Here is a 17,500-nt window from a genome sequence, read left to right on the forward strand (position 1 = left end):
ACATGCCGTAGGACGCCAGAGTACAGGCGGCCAGCGAGTAGTAGGTGTTCATGGCGGTGCGGTGCTGGTCGTCTCCATGAGCGGTGATGGCAGAGTTAAAGCTGGGCCAGAACATCCACAGGTAGATGGTACCTGATGAGGAGAACAGCAAGAACAGCATTTCATTGGTTTAGAGCGGCAGGAGAGGTTCAAGCTGCAGAAGCAGTTTGAGGACTGAGGGTTACCGATCATAGCGAAAAGGTCCGAATGGTAGACTGAGGAGTTCCTGCTTTTGCTCTTGTCCAAGTTGGGTCTGTACAGGACTCGAGTCACCATGAGGCCGAAGTAAGCTCCAAAGGTGTGGATGGTCATGGAGCCTCCAGCGTCCTTTACCTGAAGCACAGTCCAGCTGCAGTCAGAGCTCTCTTCAGTTTCAGACATTAAGACAACACCATGAAGATCTACAGCCTCTTACCCCCAGAATGGTCAGCAGGACATACTCATTGACAGCAAACAGCGTGACCTCGAACATCGCCATGATCAGCAGCTGCACAGGACTGGTTTTACCCAGAACGGCTCCGAACGAGATGAGCACAGAACCCGTGCAGAAGTCAGCATTGATCATACTGCGAGATGGAGATAAACATCACTACAGCAGCCAGAGCCAAGTGATGCACAAGTTTAGATGACCTATCACACAAATACTGTTTGTTTATCAAACGCCTTCCAAAGACAAATAAGAGCTAACAAACAGGAAGTAAACAACGTCAGTAAGAGCCAACAAACAGGAAGTAAACAACGTCAGTAAGATCCAACATACAGGAAGTAAACAACATCAGTGAGAGCCAACAAACAGGAAGTAAACAACATCAGTGAGAGCCAACAAACAGGAAGTAAACAACGTCAGTGAGAGCCAACAAACAGGAAGTAAACGACAACAGTGAGAGCCAACAAACAGGAAGTAAACAACGTCAGTAAGAGCCAACAAACAGGAAGTAAACAACATCCGTAAGAGCCAACATACAGGAAGTAAACAACGTCAGTGAGAGCCAACAAACAGGAAGTAAACAACATCCGTAAGAGCCAACATACAGGAAGTAAACAACATCAGTGAGAGCCAACAAACAGGAAGTAAACAATGTCAGGAAGAGCAAACAAACAGGAAGTAAACAACGTCAGTAAGAGCCAACAAACAGGAAGTAAACAACGTCAGTAAGAGCCAACAAACAGGAAATAAACAATGACAGTAAGATCCAACAAACAGGAAGTAAACAACGTCAGTAAGAGCCAACAAACAGGAAGTAAACAACGTCAGTGAGAGCCAACAAACAGGAAGTAAACAACGTCAGTAAGAGAAAGGAATAGTTTTTACTATTCCTTTGTGGAAAGGAATAGTTTTTACAAACAGGAAGTAAACAACGTCAGTAAGAGCCAACAAACAGGAAATAAACAATGTCAGTAAGAGCCAACAAACAGGAAATAAACAACGTCAGTAAGAGCCAACAAACAGGAAATAAACAACGTCAGTAAGAGCCAACAAACAGGAAGTAAACAACGTCAGTAAGCGCCAACAAACAGGAAGTAAACAACATCTGTAAGAGCCAACAAACAGGAAGTAAACATCAGTAAAAGCAACACTTCTGAATGAGAAGTTTCGGAGGACGTAGAGTTCAAAAGGATTTGTGGAAAGGAATACTCAAATGTTTATTCTGTGTTTGGTAAAAAAAGATCATCCATCATGTGGCCAGGGCCGTCTCCAGGATTTATCTGGGCCCCAGGAACAGGTCTCCACACTATGAGAGAGTCCTGAAGCTTTAAAGAAACTACAGGGCAGTCGTGTTGAAACCAGGGCTGAGTTAGAGAAGACTCAGGTCTGGATGAGGACTATAAGGCTTGCCTATAGGAATGTGTTGTTCTTTTGAACACGCCCACAGTCTGTGATAGGAGCAGTATGGTCTTGATTGTGTTGTTTTTCCCTTTTGTTCACTGAGCTGCTGTTGAGGGAAGCTCTGAGTCAAGTTTTGAACGAGATTATTTGTTTTTGTAAATGTGTGTTTGTGGATCTTCCAACAAGCCTCAAAGTTCAGAGTTAATAATCAACAGGTAGCTTTCAGACTTTGTGTTTTCAGACTGTTTTTGAGATGTGTGTGTGTGTTTGTACATGTACAGTGTGTTCATCACATACCTCTCCACTCCGATGTGGATCTTGCCGTGATGCATCCCATGGAAGAAGCCCTGCATCAGCGTTGCCCACTGCAGGGCGAAGGCTGCGATCAGGAAGTTGAAGCCCACGCTGCTGAAGCCGTACCTCTGCAGGAACGTCATGAGGAAGCCAAAACCGATGAAGATCATCACGTGCACATCCTGGAAACCTGCACGACGGAGAAAACACCAGCTGAGAACAAATGGAGATGCTCAGCAGCCTGGAGGAACGATGCTTTATGTCAAATGTGAACTTTAGTGTTTGTTTTCTATTAAGGGGAATAAATATTGACTGATCTCTATCTCTATATCTATCAGAAGAGAAGTGAACCACAGCTGGCTTCTGAGGTGCATTTATAAGGGGTCTCTGAAGGCGTTTATAAGGGGTCCCTGAAGGCGTTTAGAAGGGGTCCCTGAAGGCCTGGTTTCTTCTGATTATATTTCTGATTATTGAAGATAGAAGATGTTCATGGACTCGAGTGAGGAGAAGTCTTCTTCAGATCGACCTCTCAGGAGCTCTTCCACACCAGATACATAAACTGTAGATTCTCATGGTGACATTAATATAGAGGAAGACGTTACTTTACATATCTATGTCATCACTAAGAAGTGGTGTTCTAAGAGTTAACTCTGAAAGTGAGGATAAAGAACTCTGGGACCTCCCACCCTCACCGTCCTGGTTCACACACTTTGTGAGCGCTCTCTCTAACTATCCTCATTTGTCCCAAACACACAATATTGCACTGTGCTGTGGCAGCCGTCTCCATGGTAACTGTCAATTGGCATGGCCCAGCGGAGGTGTCGCCAGTGTCCCCGATGGCATTTTGGCCCAGATACACGCACCGACATCCAAGGAGGAAACCGTCCAATCAGAGCAAAGAAAGAATCTGCTGAGAGGAATTAGTGTCTCACTGTCATGGAGGTCTGCTCGGCTCTGATCATGTTTTCTGCTGATGTTTCATCATTTAGGACCCAGACATTCAAACACCACACATGCTGAAACACGATGATGGAAAGACGGGGATGTTCCACTTAATGATTTCATTCGTGTTGGCCAAAGTCTTTATTCTGATGAGGACCACCAGGGGGTCTTTAAATCCTCCGTTATAACCCAGGATTTCTGAGTTGGCTCTCTTTAAAGGGAAAGTTTTACTCACAAAATAAGAGGTCGAGGTTTAGAGTGTTTAACCTCTGCACGTCTGGATAACCAGTCTGAGAGAGAAGTCGGAGGTCAGACAGCAAACAGAGTCAGACTGAAATCAAATGTTTAAATCTGCATCCAGAAGAAGAAGTGCTCCTGTTTCAGAGTATCATCAGTCTGCTCTCTGCAGAATCACCATGACTCACCTTTACACTGAAACTACACGGAGAGATCGACGTACGACCAACTGAGCAGAAAGAGAGGACACAGATACTAAGGAGACGGGGGGGAGGGAAACAGGTGACGGCGGTCAAAAAGGGAGGGAAACACACAAAGGGAGGAAGTAACACAAGACATGATACACAGGGGAAAGACCTTCAAAATAAAACAGGAAACTTAAAGAACAAAGAAGAAGAATAAAATACAGATTCACTCAGGCTTAAAGAAACACCAGGGACGATTGACCAAACAAGACAGGAAGAGAGAACTAGAGTAAACCATGACAGGGAGGAGTAGGTTCCCCATCATCAAGAGGTCAAAGGTCACATCACTACATATCAGCTCAAAGGTTCATCCCTTGGTCCAATCACAATCCAACACCATTCTACCAAACATCATGAAAATCTAGTCCACAGTTTGACTGAATTTAGATCAAAGAGGTGGAGCTGAGGGCGGGGTTTAACCCTCCCGACCAACAGCTACAACACACACACACATCAGTCAAAGAGGCCACGCCCCTAATTTTTAATAACTTAGCTAAATCATAACAGGTGAGTTATATTCACCCCCCGTAGAGTGTGTGCAGACAAAGACATGAATCAGACCTCAAACACTTTATGAACAGGATGTTGATGACTGGACATTTTAAAATGAGGTGTGTATGGGACCTCTGGATCTTTTGGAGCAAGCCTCAAGTGGACACTCGAGGAACTGCAGTTCTTGCAATTCCTTATTGTCCTTTTTTTTTCAGCACTGGGAGTTTCTGTTTGATCCAGATCCACTCACAGACCTTTAGTCTCCTCCTGGTCTCATGATGTTTTCCTGTGATCCTGCAGAACTACAAACTAATGACAGAGCATTTTCATGAGTGGGATTATCCACTGTGACTGTTAGTGAATCATTTCCAGATCTACACCAACATCTAACAGAGTCCTCAGAGCTTTACTCTGAATCAAATGTCATGATCATGAGGTCTTTACTGGAACGCTGCAAAGACCAAACATCCCCACTGTCACTCACTCGCTCTGTTACTGCTCATCTGTGAGTTGGGGAAGTTAAAGAGCCCATATTCTGCCCTTTTTGGGGTTCGTATATTTAATCTATGTATCTACTTTTGTACATTCACAATAGCTAATTTCCGAAAAAAGTGTCCATTTTCATGTACTGCTCCTCCTTGCTCCCTCTACGCTCTGAGTCCGTCAGCTGCACTCTGTTGAGCCCCCACTGTTAGACACCACGTGTGCCAAGTCTGCTCTGATTGGTCTGCTGATCCGCTCTGTCTTTATTGGTCAGTTGCTCAGCACGCGTCTCGGAAATTTCCACATGAGCTGCAGGGCTTGCCACAACGAGCCAATGGACTTAGATCAGTGATCTCACACTGACAACGACGTCGGACTGACAAATTTCTATCGAGGGGGGCTAGAACCGAGCGTTACATGCAGCTAATGCTACAGCTAACAGGAGGACGTAGGAGAAGCCGCGTTTCCGCGGACTTTGAATTTTTGCACATAGATGTGCCTAAACATGCACAGGACACTTGGAAAACACACTAAAGAGCATATAAAACCAGAAAAAGCATAATATGGGACATTTAATGCTCAAATTGAAATGGCTTCTTTATTTGTGCTTCTTTTAATAATCCTGCACTTCTCTGAGAACCAGTCAGGTGAGTGCTTCTGCTCCAGGGTAACAACCTGAGAGCTCTCAGACACCCACAGCCAAGTTTTTCACCTGCAGGGGAACTGCTGCCTGTGCAGGTCGCCGCATACCACCCTTATCTCACAGGAACATACAGGGCAGACAAAACATGGACTGCAGGACCACCAACACACAACAGATTAACAGGCTGCACATGATCCTGCTTTAGACAAGAACACAGCTCAGGTGTGTCTTTACCTGTTCTATAAGCGACCTGTAGAGACGACACAGAGCTCAGGTGTGTGTGTGTCTCTATAGACGACCTGTAGAGACGACACAGAGCTCAGGTGTGTGTGTGTCTCTACAGACGACCTGTAGAGCAGGAAACTGTTTCTTGTGCAGGCTCGTCCATGCGTGCAGTCAGTATGAAGGTGGAAGTTGTTTACAGTCTAACTTGAAGGTAAACTATGTTTCAGCTAAGGTGTCAGGTTAAAGATTATTGGAGCCATTAAATCTAATGAAACACACTCTCTAATATTTTAACCTCACAGTCTGGGTGAAAAGTTCTGCTTGGATAAAGACACCCTCCTGCTACGTCTCACCTCCCAGTGTTCCTGATGTCTCACCTCCCAGTGTTTCTGATGTCTCACCTCCCAGTGTTCCTGATGTCTCACCTCCCAGTGTTCCCAGTGTTCCTAACGTCTCACCTCCCAGTGTTCCCAGTGTTCCTGATGTCTCACCTCCCAGTGTTCCCAGTGTTCCTGATGTCTCACCTCCCAGTGTTTCTGATGTCTCACCTCCCAGTGTTCCTGATGTCTCACCTCCCAGTGTTCCCAGTGTTCCTAACGTCTCACCTCCCAGTGTTCCCAGTGTTCCTGATGTCTCACCTCCCAGTGTTCCTGCTGTCTCACCTCCCAGTGTTCCTGATGTCTCACCTCCCAGTGTTCCCAGTGTTCCTGACGTCTCACCTCCCAGTGTCCCTGATGTCTCACCTCAAGTGTTCCTGATGTCTCACCTCCCAATGTTCCCAGTGTTCCTGACGTCTCACCTCCCAGTGTTCCTGATGTCTCACCTCCCAGTGTTCCTGATGTCTCACCTCCCAGTGTTCCTGCTGTCTCACCTCCCAGTGTTCCTGATGTCTCACCTCCCAGTGTTCCCAGTGTTCCTGCTATGTCTCACCTCCCAGTGTTCCTGATGTCTCACCTCCCAGTGTTCCTGATGTCTCACCTCCCAGTGTTCCCAGTGTTCCTGATGTCTCAACTCCCAGTGTTCCTGATGTCTCACCTCCCAGTGTTCCTGACGTCTCACCTCCCAGTGTTCCCAGTGTTCCTGATGTTTCACCTCCCAGTGTTCCTGATGTCTCACCTCCAAGTGTTCCTGACGTCTCACCTCCCAGTGTTCCCAGTGTTCCTGATGTCTCACCTCCCAGTGTTCCTGATGTCTCACCTCCCAGTGTTCCTGATGTCTCACCTCCAAGTGTTCCTGACGTCTCACCTCCCAGTGTTTCCAGTGTTCCTGACGTCTCACCTCCCAGTGTTCCCAGTGTTCCTGATGTCTCACCTCCCAGTGTTCCCAGTGTTCCTGCTGTCTCACCTCCCAGTGTTCCCAGTGTTCCTGATGTCTCACCTCCCAGTGTTCCCAGTGTTCCTGATGTTTCACCTCCCAGTGTTCCTGATGTCTCACCTCCCAGTGTTCCTGACGTCTCACCTCCCAGTGTTCCCAGTGTTCCTGATGTCTCACCTCCCAGTGTTCCCAGTGTTCCTGATGTTTCACCTCCCAGTGTTCCTGATGTCTCACCTCCCAGTGTTCCTGATGTCTCACCTCCCCGTGTAAAGAGTTGGACAGTCTGCAGACCTCAGCTGTCTCTTACAGTCTAACATGGTCTCACTTTTGTTTGGTATTTGGACTTAAAGAATGTAATCATGTCATGTTCAGGTTTACGGGGTATGATCTCAGATTTAACGTCAGGTTCAGGTAACACCAACCAAAGACTACGAATCCCACTTTGCCTCCAAATAGAAACAAAACTCTTCATGTTTACATATTAAGGTGTGTACGTGTTTAAGCATGTTTAAATGTTTAAGCATGTCTAATGTCTGACTCCAGCTACTGCTTGTGTGAAAACGGTTTCATCCTCTTTCTTTGGCGATCATGTTTTGCTCTCCTGATTCTTTATGTCCCTCTTTGAGCCGCTGCAGCTGTCACACTCTGAACTCTCTGGAGCCCAGACACCTGTGAAGCCTGCAGGTAAGTTCAGCCTCAGGTTATCTGTTAAACTTTTGGGTGAACTTTAGTGAGTGATTCTCACAGATCACCTGACAGCGCACAGGTAAACCTGGTTAACAGCTTCTGACTTGTTCAGACACGCCCACCAGCCTTCGCTACAACTCCTCCAGGCTCACGTTTTTAAGGTGGAAAATGAAGATGGTAATTGTGTTCATGCTTCAAGTCGGGGTCACATGAAGAGCGTTACACCTGTGACCTGTGTTGGGTCTGAGTTTGACTAAAGTCCAAAAATTTATCGGGATCATCGGATCCTGGGTAGGAAAAGAGGATCATTTGAATGTGGATCAAAGTTAGTCCAGTTTAATATTTACATAAAGTGTCTCATCAGCACAGAGATCTTTAGAGACTTCAAGCTGATAGACGTTCCTTCCTGTTATGGGTGATGGAAAGCCTGTTTCTGTGTTTATATTTGACTACATGTCAGTGCAGACTCAGCTCACTGATTGAGTTAACTGTTACTATGACGACCAAGGTCACTGTGTTGTATTATAGAATAGAATAGAATAGAATGGAATTACTTTATTGATCCCAAACTGGGAAATTGTGGCGTTACAGCAGCAGGTTATCCAAACACACAATATGAGTAAAAAACACAATGTTAGCAAATCTAAACATAATATAATATTAAATACAAAGTAAATAAGTACTAAATATCAAAAACTAACAATGTGAATATATACAACCAGCATTTAACTAAGCATTACTAGTCTTAAATAGGAAGATTAAATATGGAAGATTGAATGTAAATGTGCAAGAACAGAGTCATAAATGGACCGTATTGACATAAGTTAAAGTATTATCTGCATGTTAGTGTCTGCTCTGTCTGTGCCCTCACATTCTTACTGAGGTCATCAGAAGCTGTTAATGTCAGCTCCCCTTCAACCTCAGCCCTACAAGTACAATCCTAAAAAAGGAAGGTGGAGGAAGAATGGCAGGGTGTGGGGTTGGAGTCATTGGGCCTCATTCACCAAAATCTTCGTAAGAATTTTCTGAAGTTGTTCTTAAGAAGACTCTCCGTCAGATTCACCAACATGTTCTAACATTACTGAAAGGTGTTTTCTTATCTATTCCTGTTTCCAATCAGCATAGGTTACCGCCCACTCATGCCCATAAAAGGGCAGGGCCTGTAGAGTCACATGCTGTTAACAGAACGTTTGGTTGTGGAGATAACCATTGGAGCACCAAAGATGGCGCCGGAGGAAGAGCGGACTCAGAGAAGAAACCGGATGAGTTGTGAAGTCAATCAATCAGTTTTTATTTTTATAACATCAACTCATAACAAGTGATATCTGTTACCTAAGAACAAGTCTTACGTAAGAAAAGATTTATAAAAATCTGAAATATTTGATGACTATGCAGAGCCAAGATACTGAATCCAATGTTTGATGATGGATTCCAGATTCCTCACTCCCTCCTCTTCAAACGTCTCTCTGATCATTCTCACGGACCACCTTTTCTCTCGTGTTTGACCACAAAACAGACCGTTATCCAACAGGTGACTTCTCCTGTCCAATAGAAAGCCTCCTCTCTGAATCGGCACTGAGGTAAAGCAGCATTAAAGCAGATGTTTACCTGGTCGACATCGATTGACTCCATTTTATCACCAACAACAGCAATACGGTTCAAAAACTATGGATACTTATGCATGCAGAAAGTTTAGAATAAGTGATGTCCAAAGAGTTCTTCAGAAAGTTTACAGGGTTCTGAACAATGATCAGTCCATACTTTGAGTCAAACCTTCACTCTGAACCTTCACTCTGAACCTTCATTCTGAACCTTCACCCTGAGACCATGACCCTGGACCTTCACTCTGAATCTTCACCCTGGACCTTCACTCTGAACCTTCTCTCTGAACCTTCACCATGAACCTTCACCCTGGACCTTCACTCTGGACCTTCACTCTGAACCTTCACTCTGAATCTTCACCCTGGACCTTCACTCTGAACCTTCACCCTGAACCTTCACCATGAACCTTCACCCTGAACCTTCACCCTGAACCTTCACCCTGGACCTTCACTCTGGACCTTCACTCTGAACCTTCACTCTGAACCTTCACTCTGAACCTTCACTCTGAACCTTCACCATGAACCTTCACCCTGAACCTTCACCCTGAACCTTCACCATGAACCTTCACCCTGAACCTTCACCCTGAACCTTCACCATGAACCTTCACCCTGAACCTCCACCCTGAATCTTCACCCTGAACCTTCACTCTGAACCTTCACTCTGAACCTTCACCCTGAACCTTCACTCTGAACCTTCACTCTGAACTTTCACCCTGAGACCATGACCCTCCTCACATCAGCAGAACAGGAACACTCACTTGGGTAGCGGTAGTAGAAGTCGTTGTCGTAATCAGAGTGGGTTTTGTTATGCCACTTCTTTGCGTCCGTCTCATAGTCGTACTCTACCAAGGCGCCAAAGAGGATGATGAGGATGATCTCCAGGATGAAGCAGACAACCGGCAGCTTCAGCCGCATGTTGGTTGAAGAGTCCGTCATGTTTTGTTCCCAGAGAGACGAGGAGGAGAGGAGACGTGAGGCAACGTGAGGCTCTCAGGAGGAAAAAGAAGAAAAAAGATTCAACACAGAAAGTTCAGAGCCTCTCTCTCTCTCTCTCTCTCTCTCTCTCTCTCTCTCTCTCTCTCTCTCTCTAACCCCGGGGTGTCCTCAGTGCAGAGACAGGACGCTGCTGTGAGTGTGTGGTCTGTTCATGTGTGTGTGTTTCTCTGCTTGCTCACACCTATCGGACCTGCCCCCTCTTCGAATAATGTAGGCTCCCTGTAAGCTCCGCCCCCTCATACCTTTTAAGGTGGTCTGAAGAGTCACCTCTAGTTACTGATAACCTGTTACTGTGAGAGAGGAGCTCAGTTTATTTGTTACTGATTTAAAGAACAGTAAAAAGGGAGAATCTTCCGGTTAATAATGAAGAGTATTTACAGAAAGCAAAAAGTGCAGAATGTGAAAACGTTTAGACACAAACGAGACGACACGTTGCTGCTCACCTGCTCGTACATCCTGTGTGTCGCGAGAGGGACAAACACAGTTAAAACTGTTTTTAATTCTAAGTAAGATGTGTAGAGAGTGAAATGATAAAGTGACCTTACTATATGATCAGACAGCTCTATGATGTTTAGAATTTAGAATGCAGTACCCATTTTAAACACTGCTCCTTTAATGTTTAAAGATTTATTTTTGGGCTTTTTGGGCCTTTAATGGAGCGATAGGACAGTGGATAGAGTCTGAAATCAGGGAGAGAGAGTAGGTAAAGACATGTGGGAAAGGAGCCACAGGCTGGATTCGAACCTGGGCCGCCCGCTTGGAAGACTACAGCCTCCATACATGGGGCATGCGCACCAACCACCGCGCCATTAGCGCCCCTGCTTGTTTAATGTTTAGTCATGAAACAAACAAAACAAACTTTTGAACGAGCCTGAACGTCTTTTAACCAGCGATCAGAGGTAGATTGCTTGGACACATTTGAGTGGTTTTATCTCACTGCACTAAAGGCTCAGATGATGTTTCAATCCCTCCTCCTCCTGTCGTTCCTGTTAGTGTGATAAGCTATCAGTCACACTTGTATCTTTGCTCCATCAGCTCTCTGTGCAGAGCTAAAACGACCGGCAGGAATGCTGTTTACATTCCTCTCGGTCGAGTTTTAACTTTTATCCCTGGAGAGCTAGGCGTCAAAGAGAGACAGAAAACGTATTTTTGTCTGAGCATCATCCGGTCTGAGGAGCCACCTGTCGCCAAGGCTATCTGACTTCAGTACACCTCCACTAGTTCAGTAGACCTCCATTAGTTCATTAGACCTTCACTAGTTCAGTAGACCTCCATTAGTTCATTAGACCTCCACTAGTTCGTTAGACCTCTACTGGTCCAGTAGACCTCCACTAGTTCAGTAGACCTCCTCTAATTCAGTAGACCTCCACGAGTTCAGTACACCTCCACTAGTTCATTAGACTTCTATTAGTCCATTAGACCTCCACTAGTTCAGTAGACCTCCTGTAGACCTCCACTAATTCAGTAGACCTCCACTAGTTCATTAGACCTCCTCTAGTTCATTAGACCTCCACTAGATCAGTAGACCTCCTCTAGTTCATTAGACCTCCACTAGTCCAGTAGACCTCCTGTAAACCTCCACTAATTCAGTAGACCTTCACTAGTTCAGTAGACCTCCACTAGTTCATTAGACCTCCACTAGTTCAGTAGACCTCCTCTAGTTCATTAGACCTCCACTAGTCCAGTAGACCTCCACTAGTTCAGTAGACCTCCTCTAGTTCATTAGACCTCCTCTAGTTCATTACACCTCCACTAGGCCAGTAGGCCTCCACTAGTTCAGTAGACCTCCTCTACTTCAGTAGGCCTCCACTAGTTCAGTAGACCTCACTAGTTCAGTAGGCCTCCACTAGTCCAGTAGACCTCCTCTAGTTCAGTAGACCTTCACAAGTTCAGTACACCTCCACTAATTCAGTAGACCTCCTCTAGTTCAGTAGACCTCCACAAGTCCAGTACACCTCCACTAGTTCAGTAGACCTCCTCTAGTTCAGCAGACCTCCACTAGTTCAGTAGACCTCCACTAGTCCAGTAGACCTCCACTAGTTCAGTAGACCTCCACTAGTTCAGTAGACCTCCACTAGTTCAGTAGACCTCCACTAATCCAGTAGACCTCCACTAGTCCAGTAGACCTCCACTAGTTCAGTAGACCTCCACTAGTCCAGTAGACCTCCACTAGTCCAGTAGACCTCCACTAGTTTAGTAGACCTCCACTAGTCTAGTAGACCTCCACTAGTCCAGTAGACCTCCACTAGTTCAGTAGACCTCCACTAGTTCAGTAGACCTCACTAGTTCAGTAGACCTCCACTAGTTCAGTAGACCTCCACTAGTCCAGTAGACCTCCACTAGTTCAGTAGACCTCCACTAGTCCAGTAGACCTCCACTAGTTCATTAGACCTCCACTCGTTCAGTACACCTCCACTAGTCCAGTAGACCTCCACTAGTTCAGTAGACCTCCACTAGTCCAGTAGACCTCCACTAGTCCAGTAGACCTTCACTAGTCCAGTAGACCTCCACTAGTCCAGTAGACCTCCTTTAGTTCAGCACACCTCCTCTAGTTCTAGTTTGAAAATGAATGGTCATTGCAGAGGAATGGCGAAAAAAGAAAATCATATCAGGAACATGGTTGTTGACTTGGCGTGCTCATGACAGAGTGCGTTTTTTGTGTTTTAATGTGGAAGAAGAAGAACTGAGCCCTAACCCGAGGTGGACCCTAACCCAAGGTGGACGGTATTATTCAATAAAATGGAGAAAGAAAAATGTCTATTTAAAAAATGTATAATGGAAGTGGACTAGACCTGAGTCCAAGAAGACATCCGCCACTGAAGGAGGAAGCTGCTCTCTCCCCTCCTGTGATTGGTTGTTGGTGTCAGGTGAGCTCAATCAGCTGCAGGGGAGAGAAGAGAGAGAGAGCACCAACCTGCAGAGTGACAGGAGAGAGAGAGAATCAGATTCTATTAAACAGTCTGAGATATCTGAACTACTCTGAACATTTTCACCTCATCTTGAAAAGTTCTTCCTGGCGTCGGGTGGAGGGGGGGGGAGGGGGGGGGGGGCCTGACATTAAAGGTTTATATAATGACCCTTCAGATGAACCCCCCCCCCCCCCCCCCCCCCTCCCCCGTAGTGTGACATTCCTGCACAACAGTCTAATGTATGTTATCTGTGCGTAACATCACGGGCAGGTTTGGTCTCGTGGTTATTATCTCATCTCATCTGGTGCCTCTTGTAGCCTCCATGCTGTGGCTTCTAAATCCCGCCCTCCTCTGATTGACAGATTGTGTTATCAGTGGGGGCCCGGTATGGCGTTAGATCAGTCTCAATATTCACACATGCACACAGAAGGATTCAATAAAGTAATTCTATTCTATTCTATAAATGTTCTATTCCATTCTATTCTATAAATGTAAAACAAATCCACAAATAAAAAAATAAGATTCACAATGTATTTCTGATTCACATACAAATATTTATAGTTTTGTATATATGTAATAGAAATCCACAAATATATGATATACATATATATTTATTTGTATCTTGTTACATTTATATACAAACTGTTCAGTTTGCATTTACAAACTGTTTGTCATTTGTGAACCTCACTGCATTTGTGTGTGGGACTTTTGAGACTCACCTGCCGTGGTTAGATTCACAAATTCATTTTTTTCAGCAGGGAAATGTATGTAGCCAATCAGATGTCTCCTTCCTATTCAGCCAATCACACTAGCGTAGATTCAAGATTTAAAGATTTAAAGTAGATTCAGTAGATTTAAAGAGCCCATATTATGCCCTTTTTGGGGTTCATATATTTAATCTATGTACCTACTAAAGTATGTTCACAATAGCTAAAGTTCTAAAAAAGTGTCTGTTTTCATGAACTGCCGCTCCACGCACCGGCTCGCTTCTGACTCTCTCTCTAAGGCTCTGAAGTGCCCACGTTCAGAGTCCCCACGTGTGCCAAGTCTGATCTGATTGGTCGGCCTGTCGGCTCTGCCGTAATTGGTCAGTCGCTCAGCCACTCTGGCTCCGAGGGCCGGGGAGCAAAAACATTAGCACCTTAGCACTACTGTGCTACAGCAGGCTACGGCATATCGTGGGCGTGCTACAGAAGTTAACAGGCGTGCAACATGAGCTGCTGGGCCACAACGAGCCAATGGGCTTAGATCAGTGATATCACACTGACAAGACGTCACACTGACACATTTTTTTTTGAGGGGGGCTAGAACCGAGCGTTACATGCAGCTAATGCTGCAGCTAACAGGAGGACGTAGGAGAAGCCGTGTTTCCGCAGACTTTGAATTTTTGCAAATAGATGTGCCTAAACATGCACAGGACACTTGGAAAACACACTAAAGGGCATTTAAAACCAGAAAAAGCATAATATGGGCCCAGTCGTGCTGCTGAAATAAATGCATTTGTGAATTTTAACCATGGCAGGGGAGTCTCACACACAAATGCAGTGAGGTTCACAAATGACAAACAGTTTGTAAATGCAGACTGAACAGTTTATATATTTGTGGATTTCTATTACATATATTTAAAACTATAAATATTTGTGTGTGAATCAGAAATACATTTGTGAATCTTGTTTTTTTATTTTTGGATTTGTTTTACATATATTTTCATTATATAGAATGAAATATATTTGTGTGTGCATTGAAATACATTTGTGAAGCCTTCTGTGTGCATTTGTGAATATTGAGACTGATCTTACTCCATACCTGCACTGACAGAGCGACAAAAAGCCCCCACTTCCACGAAAAGCGGAAATCTGTGGCACGCACTCTTGGACTGACTATGAGAGTCTGATCTGGTTCTGAGTCTGATCTGGTTCTGAGTCTGATCTGGTTCTGAGTCTGATCTGGTTCTTCCTCTCCCTGTGTGCATGATAAATACTTGTATGCTGCTTCATGATTACATCTTATTTTTGCAGGCGCCTGTGATTTTTATTCTTTACAAAACAAACGTAGATTCTGGTTCTTCCTGTGAAGGCCCAGCCATGTTGGACGACATCAACACCGTGCACCTCGCCGCACACCTCGCCGCGCACCTCACCGTGCAGTCAGTAGCTTCACCTGGCCAGAGCTAGAGACAACATATCATTGTTTTTGTGTTGTTTGAAGCAGAGAAATCCTCAGGAGGAGCTCCGGGCTAAGTTTTAGGAATGTGGACTTCTCGTCTTCTTGTCTCAGCGTTCAGATCTTTATCACATCCATCCCATGAGGCGTTAGCCGGTTACTTAACTAACTGAGCTGGTCTGTGATTGGTTGCAGAGCCTCAGGCTGGTCAGTCAATCATCCAGCGTTCAGGACAGCAGGTCAAATGTTTGCTTTTCTGTTCCTGTGTCATCTATTATTCTCGCCCTGACATACTTTGTCAGTATGTTAAAACCAAGGGGCAACCTGCGGTCTCGAAAAATGTAGCCAATGCGGAAGTACAAAAAACTACAGTTCCTCGAGGTTCCGCTTGAGGCTGGCTGCAGAAGCGCCATAAGCCCACAGCCAAAAAAGCCTGTTTTTACCACAGGAATTAACATGTTTACAGCCTGGTTCAAAGATAGATCTGATTAGTTAGTGACCTCATGTGCTCCCACTGTGTGGGGGGGGGGGGGGGGGTTTATAACTCATCAGATTTTATTTTATCAAGGAAAACGGTTATGCTCATATAAGGGTTGTGGCAGATTTGATTGACAGCTCTATCTGTCAGTTCAGGAGGCTAAGTAGCAGCTTGATCCGTCGGCTTTCTCATCTTTTTTGCTTCGTTTGGAGAGTTTGTTTAACACATATCTGACAACATTCATGGCTTGCTGTGCGGTTAACAGACCATCCAAGAAGTTGATGCTTCAGTTTTTTTCGGTAAGTGATATAGTAGTTTTATATTTACTGCATACTCGTGTCGGTGTTTCTATTTACGGACCTAGCTTGTTAAACGTTAGCTTGTAAACCAGCTGGCTAACTGTATAATTGGCCGCGGTGTAGCCCATTATTTACGGTCAATGGTTTAGCTGATCAAGACTCCCATTCATGCTAAAGATGTTAAATTGTTAGAAATGTTTGTTGTTAAGATGTTGAAAAGAATGAGTTTGTGTGATGTTAGAAGCTAAAGGTTCACCTCGGTGGTTAACCACAGACTGTGAATATTGTTATCTGACGTTATGATGAATGTTATACTCCACCTAAATGTCGAGATTAAAAGACAAACTTTGTGTTGTAATTATCCACGGCCGGCTCACAAACCCATGACAAAAAACTGGAGGAGACAAGGAGTACGCTCAACAATACACATTTATGGACAGCACACTAATCAAAATTAGACTGAGCATCAAGGAAACGCCTCTCTTCAATCTCCTTCTCCATGTCTCCCCCAAGGAGGAAGTGAGGCCAGCTCTTATGGACTGAGAACACCGGGCCCAGGTGTTCTCAGTCCCAGATCACACACACCACACCCAATGGCACCTGAAACAGAAAAGAAGACAACAAGGAACCAGGAATCAGCAGGGTCGTCACACCCCCTCCCTTAAAGACGTGGGTCCAAAAGATACCACGAAATTAAACAAAATGAAGGATATTTTCCAACAAGAAAACATACAACCTGCTGTTAATGCTCCCACAGTCCACAGCATCAGGTCCTGATGTGCACACTGCAAATGGAAGGGAGAGTTTATAACACACAGATCAAACCTAACTTACAGGGGCGCAGGAAAGCACGTCCGCCACTACATTATCTGACCCCTCAACATGATGTATATCTAAACAATAGGACTGTAACATCAGGGACCACCTCATTAGCCTCTGATGAGGACACAAATTAAGGAATGTGAGCGGGCTGTGGTCAGTAAAGATCACAACTGGCACCCCCAAACTTGCATACATTTCAAAATGACACAAGGCCAACACTAGAGCTAAAGTCTCATTTTCGATTACTGAATAATTCAGCTGATGTTTATTAAACTTCCTCGAAAAAAAACTCATTGGCCTATCCACCCCCTGGTGATCAGACTGCATCAATGCTGCACCGGCCCCAACGTGGCTGGCATCAACCTGCAGCTTGAATGGCTTCTCAAGACAGGGAGGAGCTAACATCGGAGCGGTACACAGGAGGGCCTTGACGTTCTGGAAAGCCTGTTGACAAACAGGGGACCACACATATTTAACAGGTCAGTAAGAGGGGCAACAACAGAAGAAAAACCCTCGCAAAGATTGCAGTAATAGCCGACCAACCCTAGAAACCGCATGAGCTCCTTTTTCGTTGTTGGCACCGGAAACATCTCCACAGCCCACACCTTTGCCCGCACGGGCCAGACTGCACCCTGACCCACAACATGTACCAGGTAAGAAACGGTGGCACGAGCAAACTCACACTTAGACAGGTTAATTGTCAGATTCGTAGCAGCCAAGCGTTCAAACAATAATAATAACTTTATTTATATAGCAAAGCAAACTAAACCAAACACAGAAGAACATTAACAACAGCAAGAACA

General features: G+C 45.0%; 1 protein-coding gene across 1 annotated transcript in view; it reads right to left on the reverse strand.

The window, feature by feature from the left end:
• Positions 1-10,205, reverse strand: part of rhbg (Rh family B glycoprotein) — a 14,966-nt gene extending 4,761 nt beyond the window's left edge. The window contains exons 1-5 of the mRNA XM_065958119.1: positions 9,789-10,205; positions 2,165-2,351; positions 455-605; positions 225-372; positions 1-132 (exon numbers count right to left, since the gene is read on the reverse strand). The exon at positions 1-132 is cut by the window's left edge and continues 35 nt beyond it. Of these exons, the coding sequence (XP_065814191.1) occupies positions 1-132; positions 225-372; positions 455-605; positions 2,165-2,351; positions 9,789-9,966 (796 nt within the window). The 5' untranslated portion in view covers positions 9,967-10,205. The remainder of the gene's footprint in view (positions 133-224; positions 373-454; positions 606-2,164; positions 2,352-9,788) is intronic.
• Positions 10,206-17,500: the final 7,295 nt, after the last annotated feature.

This window comes from Labrus bergylta, chromosome 8, assembly GCF_963930695.1.
Source record: "Labrus bergylta chromosome 8, fLabBer1.1, whole genome shotgun sequence".
In the NCBI taxonomy this organism is placed as follows: Eukaryota; Metazoa; Chordata; class Actinopteri; order Labriformes; family Labridae; genus Labrus; species Labrus bergylta.